This window comes from Lepidochelys kempii, chromosome 1 (genome assembly GCF_965140285.1).
Source record: "Lepidochelys kempii isolate rLepKem1 chromosome 1, rLepKem1.hap1, whole genome shotgun sequence".
NCBI lineage: Eukaryota > Metazoa > Chordata > Testudines > Cheloniidae > Lepidochelys > Lepidochelys kempii.
Window position 1 is genome coordinate 155,557,959 of NC_136380.1, and position 23,260 is coordinate 155,581,218.

General features: G+C 42.3%; 1 protein-coding gene across 2 annotated transcripts in view; it reads left to right on the top strand.

Annotated features, from left to right (window-relative positions):
* The window catches only part of MAOA (monoamine oxidase A), a 62,938-nt gene that overhangs the window by 37,459 nt on the left and 2,219 nt on the right, over positions 1-23,260 (top strand). For both annotated transcript variants that reach the window (XM_073358850.2, XM_073358842.2), the window contains exons 4-14: positions 9,527-9,631; positions 10,868-10,959; positions 13,829-13,970; positions 14,538-14,687; positions 15,041-15,200; positions 16,030-16,126; positions 18,110-18,163; positions 19,063-19,120; positions 19,557-19,654; positions 21,124-21,235; positions 23,128-23,190. In XM_073358850.2, coding sequence (XP_073214951.1) covers positions 9,527-9,631; positions 10,868-10,959; positions 13,829-13,970; positions 14,538-14,687; positions 15,041-15,200; positions 16,030-16,126; positions 18,110-18,163; positions 19,063-19,120; positions 19,557-19,654; positions 21,124-21,235; positions 23,128-23,190 — 1,131 coding nt within the window. The remainder of the gene's footprint in view (positions 1-9,526; positions 9,632-10,867; positions 10,960-13,828; positions 13,971-14,537; positions 14,688-15,040; positions 15,201-16,029; positions 16,127-18,109; positions 18,164-19,062; positions 19,121-19,556; positions 19,655-21,123; positions 21,236-23,127; positions 23,191-23,260) is intronic.

Genomic DNA, 23,260 nt, shown 5'->3' on the forward strand with positions numbered 1-23,260 from the left:
TCCCCACTTAAGCTAGATCAGTACGTTCATACAGGAAAGTCTTAACCCAATTACACAATTACTTCCCCTCACTGAACAGATCACATACCATGTTCCTAAAATTGTCATCTCAACATTCTTAGATTATTAGGTATCAGTTCCTACAGTATTTATAGCAGTATTACATCTCAATATTCTTAGGTTATTACTTAGCAGCTCTACTTCTGTTACAATGCTTACAAAATAAATTGGACCAGGTTTTCAGTCTCTGTAAATTGTTATAGCTCCAGTGACTTCAATCAAGCTATGCTGGTTTGCACTATTTGAACATCTAGCCTACTGTATTTAATTTAAACTCAAATGTGGGCCCCTTTCCTCCTTAATGACTCTGCCTGTCCTGTGTGCTAGAAGCCTCTAATAGGATACATGAATTCATACCCTAAATCCATTTTGACACTGTAGATCCACGTTTCTTTGTCCCAGGTTTCATTATGTGTGCTTTAGGTAATGACCGTGCTTCTCCCATAAGCTTTCTTTGGTGTAGAAGTGTGTTCCTGAATAAGAAGCAGAATTACAAGCTTGTCAACTATCCTACATGCCATGGGCTAGTCCTGGATTTGGCCTTGCAATCCTGCTGAGCTACCTTTCTTCTATGTGTAGGGCTTCTGAAATCTCAGATCAGAGCAACAGAAAGCAGATTAAGTTCTTAACATGCTGACTGCCGTAGGTGCTAAATAATGCCTCCCTTTCTCCAGTAGGCCTGCTATTCCAGGGGCTGGAAGGCAAAATGATCAGAAGCTGCCTTCTTTCACTGTCAGCTGTTCCCCTTCCTCCTCTTCCTTCTTCAGTGTATCATCGTTCTGTGTTGCACTATAGCACAAAGATCCCACCGATCACTGGTTGTCTAATGTAACATTGGGTTCATCTACACTTGGAGCTGGGAGTGCGATTCCCAGCTCAAGGAGACGTACTTGCACTAGCTCTGATCAAACTAGCATGCTAGCTATAGAACGTAGCAGTGGCTGTGAGAGCAGCAAGATGGACTAGTTACCGCGAGTACATATTAGGGGTCTCTGACAGGTATGTAATCGGGGTGGCTAGCCCCTCCTGCCACTTGCACTGTGGTGATTACATTCTATTTTTAGTGCACAAGCTCAATGACTGCTAGTGCAGGTATGTCTCCTCCTTGTACCCCAAGCTGCAAGAGTAGACACATCAATCTCAGATATCCCCCTTTGTGGGAGGCACATAAACACTAGGACAGAACCTGACAGCATGGTCTATTTCTCTCTCCCTCCCACGAATTCCAGCCCTAAACTACTTGCTTTCTTCCCCTCGGATCTCCATTACTCTTTCTTCTTTCCCTTGAGATGTTGTGTTATATCACATTCTCAGATGGCAACTACACTATCTCCCTTTTAATCCATTCTCAAGATCCATTTCTACTGTGATGCGTACAAGAAGTTAGCTACTTAATACTGAGTATATTAAGGGGCATTCAAGGCTATATATATATAATTGCTTGTATGTTTTATCCCTTTCCCTCCCGTTCATATGTTTCTTGGCTTCTTAAATTATAAACCCTTTAGGGTAGGGGTTGTGTCTTCATGGGTGGAAGCATGCCTAGTACATTCTAGATGCTACTGGAATCTAAACAACAACAATAGTACTTCCCAGAAAATGTAGAGTTAGTCAGCAGACTATTTGATACGTGGAATTATGGGCATGAAATTCCTTTATTGATCTGGAAAATATTTGCTATTTAAATTACCAGGTTAATTAATTGTAAGTTGTGGATTTGCTACCAAGTTCCACATTTGAACGGAAAGCACTCAGGGGCAAGATTTAAAACATTTCTATTTAACTATAATACAGTATCTCTCTCAGCTAAGGCTTGTCATAGTTTGTTTAGCTGTGGTTAAACAGGGAGCTCCATTCCCAAGTGCTTGTCTCTGAGGTTCACATTCCAACTGTGCTGAGGTCAGAGAGGTGAATGGACAGATTGTTCAGGAAGCCCAAGCCAGCTTTAGACTTTGCTATGACAGTTTCAACCATTCATGCCCCACCACAGATTCACAGAGATTTTTTGTTCGGCAGTTTCCCACATGAGTCAGGAGGCTTTGCTCTAGGATACTGCTTAGAAACATTTAATTTAGAAGCAAGGAAATTTAGCTAGGAAGCAACTAAAGAGATTTAGAGTACTCCAAGACATTCTGTGAACTTCTATCTGGGGAAGGAATTTTTAAAGTGTATTATACTAATTGCACTTTTAAACGGGGCTTTGGAGTGGAGCCCGGAGCTGGAGCGCGGAGCAGCTCCGGAGCAGTGGAGCTGCAGGTTTTTGCCTGGAGCTGGAGCGGAGCCAGAGCACAGCTCCAAAGCTCTGCTTTTAAAGAACCATGAGCTTTCACTGGTAGGTAGATTTCCTTTGCAGCCACTGTGTATCTAAAAAATCCAAATCCAAACCCAAACCTACTATCTGTCTTTTCGCATTTTTTGTTCTCCCTTTTTCTATAGAAAGAACTCCACTTGTTACCATGTCAACCAACATGAATCAAAAGCTAGTTCATATTCTGAAACACTAAATATATTTGGTTTTGGCATGTAGATTTTGCTTAGCTATTAGGCTATCTCTCCAGCAAGACTGTTCTTTATTTATTGCCCCCCCCCCCCAAGCCCAGTAAGAGTGTGTTAGGAATGAGGGGGAAAGGGAGGACTTCTTCCTTCACAGATCTGGTTGACAGTGGGGGGGTTGTTGTTTTTTCTGTCTGATATGTTACTTTCATTGAAAGTCCCTCCATTTTCACTTTCATGTCAGTTGAACAGAAGCTTCTAGAAACCATAGCTGTTGGTACCTTGCTGTGGTGTTAAATGAAGCTCCTCTTACAAAATGTGCAGCCTATTGGTGTCTGTCTGCAGCATTCACACTGATACACAAAATCAATGGGTAGATAAGGGATTTTTTTTTTTTTTTTTTTTAATTTTGGTTGTGCTGCATTCACTCAGCATTTTCAAAGCATATGAACTTCTGGCAAATGGCAGTCGTTTGCATGTAAAGCATGGTGTCTTATATAGAATGATTTCTTCCACGCAAAGGGTACATCTATACTGCAGCTGGGAGCATGCTTTCCAGCTCAGGTACGCAGACACACACTAGCTCTGCTCAAGCTAGCACATGAAAAATAGCGTTGTAGCTGGGGGTAACATGGGTGGCAGCTCAGGCTAACTGCCTTAATACAAACCCTCCCAGACCTTTTGGGTATATACTTCGGTAGCTAGCCTAAACTGCGGCCCAAACTGCCCCTAGGTACCTTTTAGTACAGGAGCTCAAGCAGAATTAGCACGTCCGTCTACATACACGGGGATGAAGGTGCAGCTGGCGAAGGTGTGAGCAAGTCTGTGTAGAGATTTGTGAACTGCAGAATCAGATCCAATAAGGGGAACGACAGACATTCTGAACCTGAATGTTCTTGTTCCTTATGCACGAGCACTTGGGAAGAAGGGCATGATGGCATAAGGAGCCACCGCTCCAGCCCAACCTGTGTGCATTGTGCAAGGCCCAAGGGCAGTCTCAGTCCTGCATTCAGCGGAACACAGGGGCTGCTTCTTCTAGGAACCACCGTGGTGCACATTGCCCCAAAGGAGGCGTGGGAGAAGAGACAGGTTTCAAAACACACACCTCTGCCCTCCCTCCCCCAGCCCCCAGATCAGCAGAGAGGAGTAGGCTGTGCCATCCTCAAGGTGGGTGCAGCTGTGCACTTCCCTTGCACATCTTGAAGCTTAGGGTGGGATTGCATCTCCCTGAACTTTGCTTGGGGTGGGATGGCTCCGAAGTGCATCCTACCATGGACTAAATGCCACCGTTTAGCCCTGTGTGTGCACAGTGCAGCTCTAACAGAAGCCTTCTCTCCAAATTGCTTTTGCTAAGCACTGAGCTGTGGAGCATCAGATTGTTTTCTTTTGTTTGGTGTGAGGTAACTAAGTCAGGCAGGCAGCAGGATTAAAGTCTGTAGGAAAGTACTCAACACCCTAGGGAAAGAAAAATTAAATAAACTCTGTGGGTTAGTCAGGCAGCCTGGCTATTAGCATGGGAACCAAGCCAGGAGGTTATTTGCTTTTCAGTTAAGGAAACAGTAGTTCAAGGTAATCCACCCAGAACGTTACAACTAGCATAAAAATGAGATAATTTCAACCCTTGCTCACCGCAATGAACCCCTCTGTAAAGAACAAAGACGCCACTGATGCCCTGCTTGGGATGTGGCAACTTTTAAAAGCAGTTATATAAACTTTTGGGCCAATAACCACTTGGCCTGGATTTCCCCCTCCCCTGGAAACACCCATGCAAGAAGGTGGCATGGGGATGGAAGATGGTCAGAAACTACAGTGATGGGCACCAGGATAAGCATCTGCATAGATAGATCAATGATTTCCCCCTTGGAGCTTTCCTTGTATCAGTCCTTTGGGTTGAAGTAGCAGCTTCCCTGCCCCGCATGCTCCACAGATCTCCTGAGGTCTCCAGCAGGCCCAGGCTATCTGCATGGAGGTCCTGTGTCTACATGCTAGATTTGGGGACCTCTAATCTCAGCCCCATCATCTCCCTGGCAGTGTGGCTCCATTGGAGCCATGTAGTCAAGGACTTCCCCAGTTGCTGCTTCCTCCAGGATCCCACTCCTCCTGAAGTTGCCTTCCCTGGCACAGAAGAACTACACAGAAGTTAACACAGCCTCACGCTGTATTAATTGTCCACTGTTCTAATTCACTGGTTTGAGGGGAGTAAAAGGTGCATCCCGCTTGACTCTTCCCCCTTCTGTATGCAGCGCATCATTTCGCCATCTACAGATCCCAGACTTCACTGAGGTCTCTCCACAGGGTCCAGGCCGGCCAGGAAGGTTATTGTTGTAGAAGTCACCAGCACCACACATACCCCACCACACCTCTACCTTCCCTTGTGGGGGACAAGGGAGTAATTCTGAGGGAAAGATTCAGCCCCTGCGGTTAGAATCGCTAGAGTTTAGCAGGTGAAAGGAAGTAAATCAGGGATCGGTCCTCGGTACGGTTTTGTTCAGTATCTTCATAAATGATCTGGAGGATGGTGTGGATTGCACCCTCAGCAAGTTTGCAGATGACACTAAACTGGGAGGAGAGGTAGATACGGTGGCAGATAGGGATAGGATACAGAGGGCCCTAGACAAATTAGAGGATTGGGCCAAAAGAAATCTGATAAGGTTCAAGAAGGACAAGTGCAGAGTCCTGCACTTAGGACGGAAGAATCCCATTCACCACTACAGACTAGGGATCGAATGGCTAGGCAGCAGTTCTGCAGAAAAGGACCTGGGGGTTACAGTGGGTGAGAAGCTGGATATGAGTCAACAGTGTGCCCTTGTTGCCAAGAAGGCCAATGGCATTTTGGGCTGTATAAATAGGGGCATTGCCAGCAGATCGAGGGACGTGATCGTTCCACTCTATTTGAGATTGGTGAGGCCTCATCTGGAGTACTGTGTCCAGTTTTGGGCCCCAAACTACGAGAAGGATGTGGAAAAATTGGAAAGAGTCCAGCGGAGGGCAACAAAAATGATTAGGGGACTGGAACACATGACTTATGAGGAGAGGCTGAGGGAACTGGGATTGTTTAGTCTGCAGAAGAGAAGAATGAGGGGGGATTTGATAGCTGCTTTGAACTACCTGAAAGGGGGTTCCAAAGAGAATGGATCTAGACTGTTCTCAGTGGTAGCAGGTGACAGAACAAGGAGTAATGGTCTCAAGTTGCAGTGGGGGAGGTTTAGGTTGGATATTAGGAAAAACTTTTTCACTAGGAGGGTGGTGAAGCACTGGAATGGGTTACCTAGGGAGGTGGTGGAATCTCCTTCCTTAGAAGTTTTTAAGGTCAGGCTTGACAAAGGCCTGGCTGGGATGATTTAGTTGGGGATTGGTCCTGCTTTGAGCAGGGGGTTGGACTAGATGACCTCCTGAGGTCCCTTCAACCCTCATATTTTATGATTCTATGAAATAAAGGGACCCCAGTGATCCTTTCTGCTACTTTCTTTAGAGAGCCAGTTTGTCACATCCAGGGTGGGGCATGAAAGGGCCTGGAAGCATTCCTTCTGTGCCAGAGCTCTGGCTAGGTGTTAGTTGTGCTGATGCAGCTGGTCCTCCCTGCTCAGGCTTTCAGTGCTGTAGGTCAGCAGAAGAAATTTAGTCTTCAGAGCCGCGGATCGAACACCTCATCCAAGGCCTAATTCTCAGTCCACCAATGTCAATAGAAATTTTGTCACTGACTTTTTAGGGCCCAGGATTTGGCCCTCCAAATACCATTAAAATTCCAGTCAGTTACTGAAAGCTGTTACGTACCAAGCCAGTGCTATTGCCTCAGTTTAGCAAAAGAAAATAAATAAAAGCACAATAATTTCAGTGTTTGGATTGTAAGCTCTTTTGTTCTGTGTTTATATAGTAACTAGCACAATGGGGTCCTGGTCTGAGACTGGGGCTCCTAGGCGCTATACTGCAATACCAATAATAGTAAATAATAAAAGAAGAAATGAGTGTCAGAAGTAATGCTAAATGTTTCTAAACTTGCTCCAAGTAGGCTTAGATTACATGGTGGTTAAAATATTGGCAGCCGGTCTGCACTAGCAGTGGAGCTGAACTGGGGCTAGTGCAGCAGTGGGAAATGTGCAGGAGAACACTAGTGTAGACGCAGCCAGTATGGCTAGAGAGCGTGCAGATTCTGTCTGTCACATTCGGAGTTCCAACTGCAGTAAATCAGAGAAGAGTTTTTGGAGTATCTGAGCATTTTGCTGCCTAAATCAGTTTAATCAATAGCTAACATTGGCAGAGCTGCTTTGGAAGAAGGCCTACAGAGTTACTGTCAGCTGTTATTATCTGGCTCTTGCTGTGGGCACTGATAAAGGAGTGCCTTGGTTTGAATAAGGGAGGGGAGGGATGGGAGGGATTTATTTTGAACCTACAGTCACAAAAGTGACTCTACCACTTTTTTAAAAAAAAATAAACACTTTCTGGGATTGAGTAAAAGGCTTAAAATGTGAGGTGGTGTGTGTTAGCTATTCCATTCCCAATGGAAGTTCAGTATCCCTATTGCCAGTTTGTGTGAAGAAGGGTCTTTATTACACAGTAAAAAGAAACTGAGCTTCTTTGAAAGAGAAAGTACCTCCTTGTATCCATCTTGGCTTTCTGTAGCTAAGAGTTGGGTGAGGCTTGTTCCATCTTCTATTCATGCAGGAGATAGAGATGTGGGAAGTTTTCATATTGTCATTCATTCTGAAGGGAGAGTTTATTTCTGCCCATTCCCTCAATGTCACCTGTGCATTGCAACACCTGGCTTTGTAGCCTCAGTAATAATTAATCTTTAAGGCAATGAGATGGTGAACTTAGACCTTGCCCTTTGCCTTTCAGTGGCATTCGCTTTGTTTTATGATGAGAGAGTGTGTGCTGATATTTCAGATGCATCTAGAGTCCTGATTAATAATAGTTAAGCTCCACAAATACAGAATATGATTTTTTTTTAAACAAAGCAGTAAGAAAGATTTTTAAAAACCAAATAATTTGCTCCTTCCTATAGCATTTATCCCTTATGAATAGTATCAGTTTACCAAGCTAGGACTTCTGCTGTACTAGCCAGTACATCATGATTCAGCATCCATCCAGTCGTATCTGCTCCACCCTACAGCACAGTTTGTTCTCTTCCAAATTCCACTTCAGAGCTGCTGCCCAAAGCGAAGGAGGAAGCAGTTTGTCTTGATCTGAATAACTACCTTGCAGCTGGTTCATGGGAGCGTTCGTTCTGTTCTAGTAGCAGCAAGTGCACGTACTGCAGCCACGTTGGAGGGATGTGGAGAAGAGCTTATGGGCAGCAATTCCCACCCCACCCTCTCCTAAAAAAGATGGGGGAGAAACTGTGGCCCCGATGGTTGAGAGTGGCTACAAAAGAACTCTGAGCTAAACAAGTACCCAGTACCCAGAGGGAGTACCCTGTTTCAAGTGCTCAACATAATTTGAAAAAAAAACAACAACCCGTAAGGACTTTGGGAGCCTAAGCAGCACTGAGAGTGGGAGGAGGTGACAGTGGCTCACGGCATTATACCTAGCTGGGCCACAAGCTGGCACTGTACCTCCTAGATCTGCTGTGAGAGCCCGTTCGCTACCAGCTCTTGCTACAGTTGGGACAAAGGTCTAGCCCACATTCCCCATCCCATCCCAGAGCAGCCCTTTGGCCTCAGGTCATTGTGTGGAGATAGAAGGATCATGGCTACATCTTGCTGAGGGATCAAATACTACTGGCTATGCCAGGTGACGCCACCCACCCTCCCGCTGCAGTACTATACCTGCCTCCTGTGTCCTCTCATCTCCGCACCTCTGCTCTAGAACATCCATAATTTGACCCTAAATCTTGAGGTTTGCCTTCTTTACTAGTCTCACCAACTCGGGTGGTGAAATGCCCTGGTGTAGGGTTTTGGTGTTAGGATCTCTGTAGAAAGCCAGTCAGAAGAGAATCAATAGGGCGCGCACGCGCACACACAGCACAAAGTCAATGGGAATTTTGACATTGATTTCAAGAGGAGCAGGTTCAGAATGATTTGGTGAGGAAAATATGGTGACTGTTGATCCAGCTCCTCCTTCAGATAAGAGCTGTCAAGAGAACCAGTTGCTCAAATGTGTGTCGTTGGATTGCTTTCCTTTTAATGATTTCCCAAGGTCATCGGAAGTAGCCTGTATAGCTGCAGCAGTTTCCTGGCAGATCCATTTTTGTATGTATTCATAACGAGAATTATTTTCTGAAGCCAAAAACATCTGGAGGGTTTTTTTAATTGGTTTGTTTTTAGTATAGAATTTTTTAGATGCTAGTGTTGTCTCAGGATGCGTCATATCACAAAGGAATGTGGCCAAATTTCTAAGCCTAGTGACTGATGATCAGTGACTGCAGTCAAAGATATTCAGGTCGTTCTGATGCTTATTGAGAGTTTATCCAAATTTTTCGTTGCTTATTCAGTGTGAGCCACCAAATTGTCTCAGTTTCAGCCATCAGTAACAGGCTTAGCAGCAAGGAATACTTAACATTTAGAACTTGTCTTCCTGAGGAGTTATTCCAGAATAGCTATTTCCTGTGTGTGAATATTTTGTGCATTAAGACATTCTTATTCTGGAATAAGAGCATCCGTACATGGAGTTAATCAGAAATCACTAATCTATTTTAAAGTCACACCCCACTTTATTCCAGATTATTTTTATGTGTATACAAGCCCTCAGACATGTCTGAAATCTATTATCTAAAACCAGATGCTACAAAAACTGAATTTTTGGATCCTATTAAGACAACTTGGTTTTCTTAACAGTTTGTCACCTGGCCTACTTGTTGATCAGCATTTCTCACAGCAGAAATTTACCCAGGGTTCATTTACAAAGACTTTTTGGATTGAAAGTTAATTATAATATTGCTTTGGTAACTGCAATTTCTGTTTAATTTGTGCTGCCGTGAAGCCTTGATCTGTTTTCTGTTGTATCTCAGTTGGTTACCTTTATTTGTGCATTTCAGGGGAAGTCCTACCCATTCCAGGGTGCATTCCCTCCCATATGGAATCCCATAATTTACCTGGATTATAACAATCTGTGGAGGACAATGAATGAAATGGGGAAAGAGGTATGATGTAAATGCGGACTGCATATAAATCTATCATGAGATTATACCATCAGTCTTGGTGTCACAGGGAATAGGCTTTTTTATATGAAGGTTCAGAAAAACCCTTTCAGAATTCCAATATGGAGTGTCAGACAACAACCACAAACACTGAACGATATCAGGGCACATGCACTGAAAGGGTAGAAGTGATTTTTATGGCTAAAGATTGGAGGCTAAAATGTGCTATTTTACTAAAGGACTTTTAAAAATGTCAAACCCTGGACCATGGAAGACTAGACTGTGTTTAGACAGTCTACCCTTTATAAAGGATATAGCTGCAGGGCCCCAGGAAAAGCACTGTACGTCACAGAGGTAAGATTCCTGCCTTGCTTGGGGAGAATAGCAATACGTTACTAATCCAGACCAGTAGGGGAGTATTACCTCCTGTGGTGGTGCAGCTGTGCTGCCCAGTGTATTGGGAAAGAGGCAAAGTCAAGATTCTGCCAACGTGCTCAAGGATGGGGCAAAGCAGCGGATGTGCTTAGCACTTGCTTACCCCTGCTGTAGGTCCAGAAAGGACAGCATAGGAGTTGCGGGGGTGCTTACTGTTATGATGATGATGATGTTGTTTGTGGGCAGCTCCGTAAGATGGACTAGAGGCTAGTTCAGAGTGCCATTATTTTTAAAACCAAAATTTGTAAATGCTTCAGAAATGGAACTTTTAACATTCTTGACCATCCACTGTGCAAAAAAATCCCTGCAGAGGATTCCAAACTTTCAGGTATCTGTCAACTGTTCCATAACCTTTCTACTGAACTGAAGGCCAATCTGGCAAAGACTCACACACCTCAATAACTTCACTCACACAAGGACAAGTTACTCATATGTGTAAGGTTTTGCATTATGATGTACCTACACTACATGCTTTCTCCCAGAAATCTCTGATAATACCTTTCTTTCGACAAGACTCAAACAGTAGTGCATTCCTGTGTTGAGACTTGTAGGCAGCAGATCAGCATTAAATGTGTAGTTCAGTTTTACAGTGTGAATAAAAGGCCAGATTCTGCCCTCAGTTTTACTCTGGGTTTGCATGAGTGTATCTATTGATGAAACAGAGAGAGTCCAGATTTACACCAGTGTACCAGTAGGTGGGAGCAAATTTGACCCACTATATTAGCAGGCCTGGGGCTGCCAACCAAATATGACTAGGTAGTAATATACTATGCACTAAGTTTAATATTTTGCCTTCATTTGTAGATCCCTGCTGATGCACCCTGGGCGGCCCCGCATGCTGCAGAATGGGACAAAATGACAATGAAAGAGCTCACCGACAAAATTTGCTGGACCAAGTAGATAACATTTTATTCACTTTAAAATCCTCTAGCTTCCTTGGCACGTTATATGATGGGGTGTAAAGTGCACTTACTGAGGTCTTCATCACGCTCTTATTGACTTCAAGTGGGTCAGGTCAGACTTCAATTTTGCAGATGATGCAAAGGGAAAAGGGATTGTAATGACTTAGGAGGAGAGAGTTAAAAATATAGAATGAGCCTGACAAATTAGATGTTTCTGAAATCACTGAAATGAGATTCAATAAGGACAGAGGCAAGGTGGCTAATGTATGAAGAATAATTGAATGCTCCAGCAAAGAATAGAAGATAATTGGGTAGACAGTAGGAAGAGGGAAGGTTGTAAAGGTATAGTGGATGATAAATTGAATGCATTAACAGTACTGTGCTGTCACAAAGGCAGCAAATGTGATACTAGATTGTCTCAACAGAAGTACCCATGTAAAACGAGTTAAGTGATTGTTTCTTTTTGCTCAGCATTAGTGAGGCAACAACTAGAGTAGTTTTTGGTGGTGCAGTGTATAAAAAATTGACTAATTAGAGCAAGCCCAAACATCATAAATAAATAAAAATGATATATGGGTTTTACAGCAGTTGGTCTATGAGGGCAGGTAAAGAGAGTTGAACATGCAAGGAGCTGAGCGCCTCAACTCCCAGTGTTCGGCACCTGGCAGCACCAGGGTCTTAGATTGTAAGCTTTTGTGGGAATGGGCATTGTCTTTTCCTTGTCTGTAAAGTGCCATGCACTTCCAGGTGCTATCTGAATAAAACACCACTGCCTGGATGTGGAGTCAGCAGCTCCAGTTGTGGTCTGCTCTTCCTTCCTCATTTCATAGCATCCGCCCTATAAGGAGGCAAACAGAACCAGGTAGACTGTATTAAACCTATCCCACTTTGCTGTGCCATTCCCTTACACTGTACTAGAATAGCTTCCACCTCTATACTTAGTACAATACCTTTTATTTAGGCAGGTCAGCACTGTTTGCCTTTTCTTTCTTACTAGTTTTTAGCACTATATCAAAGATTTCAGACTACTTTCTCCCTCAAGGTATTGTGCTTCTCTGAATCCTTCTCCTGCTCTGAGGCTTACAGAATATGGCCACTAGGTTTCTGTCCTGATCGTTATTGCATGATATTTTCCATACAGTTAATTTTATAAGCCACTTGTCTGCCCATGCCTGTAGTCCAGTGGTTATCAACCTGGAGCCCAGTCAGCACACAGCTGTGGCCCATGTAACATGCTCAGGGCCATACAGGTAGCATATATACAGGTCTGGATGCGGCCCACATAACACATAGAGAGCTGCTTATGTAGCCCACGATGGTAATAGGTTGAGAATCACTGTTGTAGTCTATAAAAGTAATTGTGAGCAGTCCTTTCTACACCCAATGGACTTTCTTCTAAGTCAGTAACTCACAGATGTATAAGCAGTACTAGATTTATAATAAGCTGTATGCTACAGTGCTTCTGTGCATTGTGAACAAAACTGATTCTATTGCTGATTCTTGTAATTTTAATGAGGATGTTGAGCTGAGATATGTTCAAAAACTCAAAACTCTCTCTGCTTTATTCCCTTCAAACCAATCAAAGTTTCTGAGCCACTGCTCAGAATGGTAGTATTATAAGTAGGAAACTCATCTTTCTGCATGCTGGGTACTTTCAGAGCCACACCAATAACTTGCAAAGGCAAGTAAAGCGCATGCCTAAGTAAATTAAATCTACCCTCAGAGCCAAAGTAAGAAAGGGCTGTAAAAGTTCACAAGTTACATATTCCATCAGAGATAGCTTGCTAAGTTGGTTACCTCAGCAGATGAATAGAGATTCTCTCTGTTAATGAAACTTTATCTGGAAGCACTTTGACTGTCTTTCATAAATGATCTAACTTAGTATGCTAATTAACAAATCACAAGTGAAATATAGGTGAATACTCTGGGCCTAATTCTCTGGTGGTGTAACACTGTTGTGTTGAGTGGAGTTACACCAGCAGGGAATTTGGCCCTCTGTATATATATTTACTATGATTGCTGTCATTGCTGTACATTGTAGTACTTAAATTTGATGAGGCAATAAAATTTATTGCAGTGACATGTGGGAGAGTAAGAAGTGGCCTTGGAAATGTACTCCTTAAGCTACCAGGGATGTATCAAACCGTGGGAGTGGTCTACTTGATGAGCTCCCCATGGAGGAGAAAGGCAGAAGACCTCCACTAACTGGCTATCAAATGCATCTCCTGTTGAGAAAATATTTGTTTTGTGGCAGTAGTGGCAACTGGGAAACTAGTTAAGAAGCAGGGTAAATAAGAATGGGTAAATGATAGGGAGCTTCTTATAAACATATTCAAATAGCCCTTTCTACAGGCCAAAAAAATTGAATTGAGCAAAAATGATCTGTGCGCTTTCGGGAAATAACCTTGTTCAAAGATAATAAAGAAAAACTAATAATAGCCAACAGCAAAGTAATATTTATTATTGCTTAGTGACTAATTGAATTTAAGTTCAGTGGTTAACAACAACAAAAACCTGTTTTGAACCAAAACAGAATTGTTATGGTTTTTCTCACCAAAACAAACATTTTGTTCAGGTGCAGTGAAATATTTTAAATATTGTTTTGAAATCATATTTCATTTTGAAAGTGTAGTTTCAAAACAAAATGTCAAAACCAAAACATTTTGATATTGCCAAAAAAAAATAATAAAACTTCCCCAGTTTTTTTCAGCTGAAACTATTTAAGTTCAACCTGAATTTGTGATTTTGTTTCAGGGCCCTGAAAAATGCATTTTTGGTGAATGTACTAATTATCCAAAAACTTTTACCCAGCTCTAATATCTACTTCCTAACCCCGTTGTCTTTGCTTTTGTTTTGCATACAGAACTGCCAGAGAGTTTGCTACTCTCTTTGTGAATATCAATGTCACCTCTGAGCCACATGAGGTCTCTGCTCTCTGGTTCCTGTGGTACGTGAAGCTGTGTGGGGGGACAACCAGGATATTTTCCGTAACCAATGGGGGGCAGGTACAGAATGTCATAAATGTTTCCTTTCTTGAGATCATAATGAACAAGTGTGGTGGTCCTTTTCCATTGCACAAACTTAACAAGTTCTCCGCAGTTAATGAAAAGATGAATAATCAATCAATAATTTACACAGTGCAAGAGTTCAATATGTGTTTGAAAGTGTCAAATTATCATCTATGGGAGCTCTGTACAATGTGGCATCTAATCAATCTAGGCCTCAAGTTAAAGCAGGACAATTTATTTAACTTCCCTCCCCACATCCCTTCAACATAGGTTTTTTTGCTGCTGTTGTAATAGCTGCCATTTTGGTTTCCATGGCCACTTATTATTGAATGTATGAGTGTCCTTCAAGCATACAAAGCAAGTGTAGTTCAAACTAAATACAAGTGTAGTAAAAAGTGTACTTGGATAACTTGATTAGTTAACTCAAAACAACTCTTGAAAATCTGGCCTTGTTTGTGCGCTCTGTGTACTTGAAAATCTCACCCTGATCTTCTCATGTGTTAACAGAATTTATGATAGACTCTACTCTGAAGATGATTTCTTGGTGGGTTTTTTTTTTTCCAGGAGCGGAAGTTTGTTGGGGGTTCTGGTCAGATTACAGAAAAGATAATGGAACTCCTCAAAGGCAGAGTTAAACTGGAGAGGCCTGTAGTTTGCATTGATCAGTCAGGTGATAGTGTCATCGTGGAGACTCTAAACCATGAGATATATGAGGTAATTCAATAAAAATAATAGTAATTTGCATTTAGAGTGTGTGTGTGTGAGGGGAAATGTCCACTGCAGCTCTTAGCCAAATGTAATCAGCACCACACATTTGTGTGTCTCTGCTTCTCAGACTCCCCTGAAAGTCTTTGAAATCTGCTTTACTGATTTATTTATGACTGGGTCTCATATTAATGTATTGTTAGTTGGCTCCTGACATTAGTCTACCTTCTATCTGCTTTGTTGTATTGTGTCATTTTATATTATAGTGCCACAAAGGTCATCTTAAATAAAGGAAAATAATATTTAGGTTCATATCTAAGATTGAAGGGGAGTGTGTGATATATCAATTCCTTGTGTTTCAGGGCAGTTATGTGATTAGTGCCATCCCCCCAGGCCTGACTACAAAGATCCATTTCAACCCAGAACTACCGTCAGAGAGAAACCAGTTAATTCAGCGTCTTCCTATGGGTTCTGTCATTAAATGCATGGTGTACTATAAAGAGGCCTTCTGGAAGAAGATGGGTATGTGGGTATCAACTCCAGGGAAAAATGAAGAACTTGGGAGTTTAGTGTTACACTAATTTTAAAGCCGCGGTTTTATCATCTTTAAGTGTTGGAGAATGGGCAAAAAAAAAAGTTTCCAGAACTGTGTGTGAGGATGCTTCATTTCCAATATCAGAACAGCCACCGTTGCATTAAACAGGTGGATTTTTTTTATGTTATGAGGATTTATATCTCTTCAACCAGCCACCAAGTCATTCCACTGTTGTCCACTACAGGGTTTCTTGCACCTGCCTCTGAAGCATCTGATTACTATCAGAGGCGAGATACTAGACTGGGAGGACCAGGGGTCCGATCCACTATGGCAATTCCTATGTTATGTCCTACCCCTGCTGTTTCTACCCTACTTCTGTGTAATCCCCTTTGAGAGTTCCACAAGGAGTACAAGATTGAGTTTCCACTGAGGAGGCTTGCCAAGAATAGGGTTCTGGTGTTGTTTTGGGCAAGCTACTTGAGGAACAAATAAAATATATTTCTACTAAGTCTGAATATTTTTTTTTTCAGTTTCTGTTATTTGATAAGAGTAAGTCTCCATAACTTTCTGTGAGTCACAAATAAATTCATGCAAAGCAACAAAATCCCCATTTAAAAACAAATTAGGATGTGTATGTACACGCAGTTTGGGAAACTGTACTGACAGGGAGAGAGAGAATGCTAGAAGGAGGTTCCAGATTTCTTGGTATTATCAGTGAATGAAGAACAGCTCTACATTTACTTTTTATGGAATTTTTTTCATTACTACCAGTGAATAACACCCAGCAGTTATTATATGTTTCCTTTCTCCTGTCAGATTACTGTGGTTGCATGCTTATTGAGGACGAAGAAGCTCCAATTTCAATAACCTTAGATGATTCCAAACCTGATGGATCTGTGCCTGCCATTATAGGGTAAGGAGCCCCTAGTCCATATTCCTAGATTTTTAGATGCTTTTTAAAGGACTTACGGAGGGGATTGGAAAGCATGCAAATCACTATAGGTGATATTCATACATTGTAAGGATGCATGGAAGGCACACTGGGCCAGCTGCAGTCTTTGGGCATCCTCTTGTGTGGGATAAAGTAGTTATGCAGCCCCTTCAAGCCTCTGGATTCCTTGGAGAGAGGCTTTTCACCAGCTGTGAGGAGGCTGGTGGGAAGGGAGGTACATTGTCCAATGTGCCTATTCCTATGGTTGAAGTTAAGCACACATTTAAGGGTTTTGCTGAATTGGGTCCATAGAAATTAAACCTCTCTTACTCAAATTTACCAAGCATCTTGCTCTGGCTATACTGGGCCTTCTCTTTTGGCCATGCTGAATACTGAAAATGCAGTTGACAGAAGCCATTGTTTGTCTTGAATCTGCAATGCATTGAAGAGAGATGAAGGACTGTTCCTCACAGCATCTTGTAATTCGGTTGAAGCACAGCTGCTCAGTGACAGATTTGGAATTCTGGAGAAACTGCCAAGTATTTAGCATTTTATTTTGGAAGGAGAGCTGGAAAATGTGTAACAGCACTTAGTGGCTTTTGAAAAGAGTGAATTAAGTGAATATAAATTAAAGAAAAGTTTACTAAATGTTTCCATTTTAAATCCAAGGCGAACCTTCCAAACTGAAAAAACACTTGTGTATATATACCAAATAATTGCATGTACAGTACCATACAGAGAGAGCCTAACACTCCTATTGAATTGTGTAACGTTATGGACACACAGTTTTAAAATGTCCTTGTTCTGAACTCCATGAAACCCCCTAACATTCCTCTCAAGTTACTGTCAACAACAGGAATGTAAATATTTTTTCTTGCTACTAAAATCAATGTCGGAATCATCTCTTTGCTAATATGCACAACTTTATGAAGGATTCCAGGAGCCAAATTCATCTGAGGTCAATGGAATTATTCCAGGAATCAATTTGACTCTAGCTGAAAACATCTTAGAGCAATTACTGTTAGGAATGTGACTAGCCTTCTAAACTGCTTGTCATAAAATATATGTTGTGTATACTGTAGCCTCACTCTCCTGCAATTGCCCTGCAGCTGACCTAATCATGGATCTTTTAATAAAAGTGTTATTGGCCTTGTAGGAGGGGCAGCTACCTGGGAATTTAGAGGGACAAGAAAACTAGAGCCCAGTTCAAGGAAACTCAGGTCTTGATCTTAGCCAATTTGAATTTAGATCTCGATATGGAAAGAGAGGCTGCACGTCTTGTATTGGTTGATTATCTCCTCACACTGGAGGAAGATCAGGGTGTTGCCTAATTCCGTTCCCACTGAAGTCAATGGGCATTGCACCGCTCACTTCAGTGAGAGGAGAATTAGGCCAATGCTGAGCAATTTTGAACATTCCACCATAGGGGTGTCTATTGATTCTTCCAGAACTGTGAGCTCTCTTTGATACCAGTTACCATAGGGTACTATTGACCCCTGTGCAGATCCTAGCAGGAGTAGATGGAGTTGCTTTCAAAGGACTCGGCCCCTTTCTGAGATCTCCCCCAGACTCTCCCTTGTCAGTAGTCCATGCCTCCGTCACCTTCACCTTGAATTGCTGTACTATGCTGTACCTGGGGCTACACCTTCAACCCATTAGGAAGCTTCAGCTAGCACAGCACGTGGTAATCAGTTTTGTTAGCTTCCTGCAAGTAGCACTTTACTCCTGTGCTCTGTGATCTCTGTACAAGCTGATCATTTCTGGATATAATGCAAAAAGCTATTGAATATGGATAAATGTATTCTGTGATGATTAAGCTATTTATCTGGTAAAAGAATGAGACTTACCAGGAGTATGTTTGCCTCACTCATTGTAAAGTCTTTTAAACCAAAGACTTTATACGTGTGCTCTGTAAATCAGCCTGTGTATTGACACTGCACAATACTTATGTCCTCTTGTCTTTAGTTTTATCCTTACAAGAAAGGCCTATAGACTTGCACGGGTCAGCAAAGAAGAGAGGTAAGAACTTACAAATTTCAAAGAGTTGTTCTTTAGGATGCTTCACCAAGTAATTTTATATACCCATAGAGCAACTACAGATAATAGTATTTCCTAAACGCCAAGGGCCAAACTCAGCTTGCGTAAGCAGGCACAGCACCCAGGGAATCCATTTTAAGGATATTTTAAAGGGTCCACATGCTATCTGCTTTTTCATGTTATCACTAGCACATTGTCTTTCATAGATAGTCCTGGGGCACTCTTTTGGTCTGCGACAACTGCTGGTTATTGCAAAGATTCCAAAATGCTTGCTTCCTTCCTGACCATTTTCACATAGTTGGTCCATTAATGACATGAAGGGAGTGCTGAGGTACATAACCTTCGGTGTCCTTCCCCTAAGGGCCAGACAAAAATATTCTGACATTTATTATTATTTACATACATGTATAAACATCCGTGTCTACAACAGTACTATTTCCACAACCATGTATGAAAAAAGAGTCCAGTTTGAAGCTTATTTTGTTATTCATAATAAATAAAATACCATTGAGCATTTTACAGGTCGAAATTTGCTCTCAGCTACCCTGTTGTAAATCTGGAGTGATTCCATTGACTTCATTGGAGCTATTCCAGACTTATACCAGTGAATCTGAGTATAATTTGACCCTGCATCCTCAGATAACTGTACAAACATTCATTTATTGGCACTCAGTCCAACATGAGCCTCCCAAATGTGATATCAGGATTTAGCACTTAGGCATCAGCGTTTGAAAATTTGGCCTAAGAGTATGAACTTGGAATCTGTTGCACGTGCAAAAATAACTTTACCGTGTATTGAAACAGATTTTAATGTTAAGAACAGCAGCAAAGAATGAGGTTCTTTCACTTGTTTTCTGATCGCTGTTTATATTTGTGTTTAGGAAGAGAAAAATCTGTGAGCTGTATGCCAAAGTGATGGGCTCAGAAGAGGCTTTACATGTGAGAAACCATGGCCTGTTCTTTCATTTACATTGTAGTAGTGCTACTTGTTTCTTCTGAATGGTGAAGCAAGGACAACATTTACATTTTAGTTCTCAAAAGCAATGCAGGTTACGCCATATGATACCCGCTTCCCCAGCTGCTGGTGAACCCCAAACACTAGCAGGAGTCAAGAACTCTGACTCTATACCAGAAAAGAGGATAAGAATTGTCAAAGTCGTCTATATTATATGGGAGATTACTTCTCCATAGAAGTACAAACCTGCTCATTTTGTGCTGTTGGATAGTATTAACAGCATGCAGTGTGAGTCCTGCATCAGCATTGTAAAAAAAAAATTCTAGTTTTGTTTCCTAAAAGTCGAACATTTACTTATTTTATTTCCAATATCCTAGCCAAGGGCTTGTTCTTTCTTTCACATCTTGTTAACTGTTACAGCCAGTGCATTATGAAGAAAAGAACTGGAGTGAAGAACAGTATTCAGGGGGATGTTATACAGCCTACTTCCCACCAGGCATCATGTCTCAATATGGAAGGTAAACAAGATAACATTGTGCTTTTTTTTTTAAGTAACTTCTTTGTAATTGTTACAATATTCTTTCTATACAAAACACATTGAACATACAGCATAGGGTGAAATCCTGGCCCCACTGAAGTCAACGTGAGTTTTGCTGTTGACTACAGTGGAACCAGGATTTCACCCATAATCTTCAGTGAAACAGAACACACTGGCTAATGGACCTATGTCAGCAATACAAGACCTCTTCCCACTAGGTCACTGACCATTTTTGCTGCTTAAAATGTTTAATATGTTCCTTCAGTGCTTTCTAGAAGAGTGATGTTGTGACCACTGAAGTCAATGGGAGAGTTGCCATTAACTCAATACCGGCAAGGTCAGGCTCAGGCAGAGCTAATTCATTTAGTCACAGGGAAGGAACAAATAAGTAAAATTCTTATAACATAAACCCAAACCCACAAACAATGACATACAGTTCTTACATCTAACTAGGAGCATAGGAAAATTGCTTTGTTCATATGGCCCACTTCAGCTACTAGTGATCAGAAGTCTAGTTCTAGTACTGAAGTACTTGCGGTGAACATGATACTCCTTCCTGCACACAATGGGAACAACTCAACCCATACGTCCTTGGCAGGGGCACACTATGGCCCTTTTAAGATTTTTCTCAAGCTGGCTGCCAGTCAGCTGGGGAATATCCTGTCCATGTTTCAGGATGCTGGGGATTCCCTGAACATGTGGGTGCTATATTTTATTAGCCTGAGTGCCATGGAGTGATGGGTGAGGTTTATGGCTTTGCCCAGAGGCCGAGCTAGTTTCTGGCAGCTGTTTAAAGTCTAACCCAGTGTTTTCTCTGTGACCAGTAGAGACTCTCCCTCTATGAAAAGGAAGTGAAATTCCTGTGGCTGTGTGGACCAGGAAGCTTATGGAGTTTGTGCAGCTAGCATCTGAACTAGAGCAGCGCAGGGTCCTAAAGGGGGAGATGCAGCTTTCTCTTCTGCACACAGAAGCATCTCTCTCTCTTCCCCTTTAGCATGCAGCCATACAAATGGGCAAGTTCTGCTGAATCTCAAAATATAAGAGCAACCCATCCCTGCAAAGGCATCCTTCGTATCCAGTTGTAATGGAAGAATAAAAGCAAAGCGGCCATACAGGGGAAATAAATCCATTTAACCACAGTGCATTTCTGGTGCCTCTTAGGATTGTTCCCTATCCAAGCACTAAAATGAGACATCTTCTGAGAGATCAGTTTGTGTCTTGGATTTTCTCTGATTTTCTGTGTCTTGACTAAAGTTAACATGTTGTAAATAGGAGCAGGTAAGATGCTAACCGAAGGGAAAACCTAATGTATTTCTTTCCCTTTCCATACCAACTCTTTAGGAATTCTTGAGAAACTTAACAGGCTCTAGTGTCAAGGGCAATAATTGCTTTTAAAATGATCGTCAGCCTTCTGTTAGTGGTCTTTGACATTTTACATTTGTTTTAAAGGATCATTCGCCAGCCCGTTGGCAAGATCTACTTTGCGGGCACAGAGACTGCTACCCAATGGAGTGGGTACATGGAGGGGGCTGTGCAGGCAGGAGAGAGAGCAGCAAGAGAGGTACGGATAGCCACTTTTCCTTGATCATGGCTATTGAAGACCAAAAGAGGCCAGATGTTTCATGGAGATTTTGATCTTTGTTTCTGACATGGAGTATGTCTGCATTTGGAGCTGGGGCTGTGATTCCCAGCCAGAGGAGACATATCCATACTAGCCGTCATGGGGCTAATCACTAAAACTAGAATGTAGCTGTCCTCGCATGAGTGACGGGGCCACCCCAAGTAGGTGCCGGTCAGAGACTCTAGGTACGTACTCAGGGCTAGCAGCCCCTCCCACCACTCCCATTGTTGCAGCTACATTTGATTTTTAGCCTACTCCCTCACTGAGAGCTACCACAAGTGGGTCTCCTTGAGTTGGGAATCATATGCCCCGCTCAAAGTGTAGACATACTCTGGGTTCATTAGCTACTGTAACTGTACTAATGAAAGAGGGCTCCTAGAATGAACAGTGGCAAGATTCCAAAACACCACGAGCCAAAGTTTAACTATATTCTGTATATTATTAAACCCTTTGAGGCATTACAAGTTAAAGTCTCAGACAAATCTGAATGTTATCAAATTCATCACTGAAATATTAAATCCAAGCCAGTGCAATGTATCCTGTGCCTAAAAATAAACACCTCAAACCCAGTTCTGCCCTCAGATCTACCCATGCAACTTCCCTCAGAGTCCATTATTTGTTTTAGCTCATTATGTATTTCTTGCACTAGCTTTTATTTCCAGTTAGACCCTTAAAATCTGACCTTTCTACGACAAGTGGTCACTCCCTTCTGCTTCTCTCTGACAGAGAGCATGTAGCTGAGGTCTGTCGATCCATCATAGGCAACGAAGAGTCTGTTTAAAAAAAAATAAAAAGAGCAAACAAATAGCACATACAAGGCTTGCTTCTCAGTCAGACTGGGGATGTCTGCACAGCAGCTGGGAGGCTTGCTCCAAGCCCAGACAGACGGACTCGTGCTCACGCCGCTTGAGCTGGCATGCTAACAGTAGCAGTGTGGACACTGCAGCATGGGTGGCAGCACAGACTAGCCATTCGAGTCCCCAGTCCGCCTGACCTCCTGGGTCTGGGCTCAGCTAGAGAGCCCAGGCCACCATCCCTGTCGCACTGTCCTCACTGCTTTTTTAGTGTGATAGCTAGAGCAGAGCTAGCATGAGTCTGTCTCCCCAGACTGGAAGGCTGGCTTTCAGCAGCAGTGTGGATGTACCCAGGATAAAAGGACCTGCAAGTGGGCACAGACTATATTTTACCCCCGCCACTGTTCCTTTACTCTGGCAGAGCAGTGTAAAGGAGGCTTAGTGGGACTGAGAATCGGGTCCAGGGCTTCCATTTGATACGATAGTATATTATTTTAATAATCATAAGTGTTTCAGATCACCCCTCCTTCTCTTTCCCTCTACACACCACAACAGTGGTAGCTACAGAGACATTTACCTATTTGTGCTGCAGACATTTTATGCCCTTGCAAACCTCTGCCCTTGTTACAGCACTATGGTTTTTTGTTGTTTTAGAAACACTGATTTTTATACTCCCCAAAAAGCCAAGGGATAACTCCACAATTGAACCTTCAGAGGCACAAATTTACACCCCTGTCCCTGTGATTGGCAATCCAACCAGCATCACTGCCAGTAGATGTTCAATCTCATGAGTGACACAAGGTTAAACTTACTTTAATATTTCTCAGGTTGGGTAATAGACTGTCAGGTAACCTTTTCGCCTGTGCCTGGTGGGATGAAACCTATGACAACGGTCTCAAGTGGGAAAGCTGCACAAGTTGCTCTGACTTTTAGCTTATGAAAAAAGTTTTTCATTTTCTTCATTACTTAATATATTACCAGCCTATGATTATTAAATAAAACATGAATGTTCATGTGGTGTCATTATTTTTCTTCCAGATATTGTTCAATATGGGAAAGATCTCAAAGGGTGAAATCTGGATGCCTGAACCAGAGTCAGAGGCAAGCTTTATATCCTATGCATTGATAGAGCAATAGCTAAACCCAGTGTTCTGGTTGCTAGCCCTAGCTA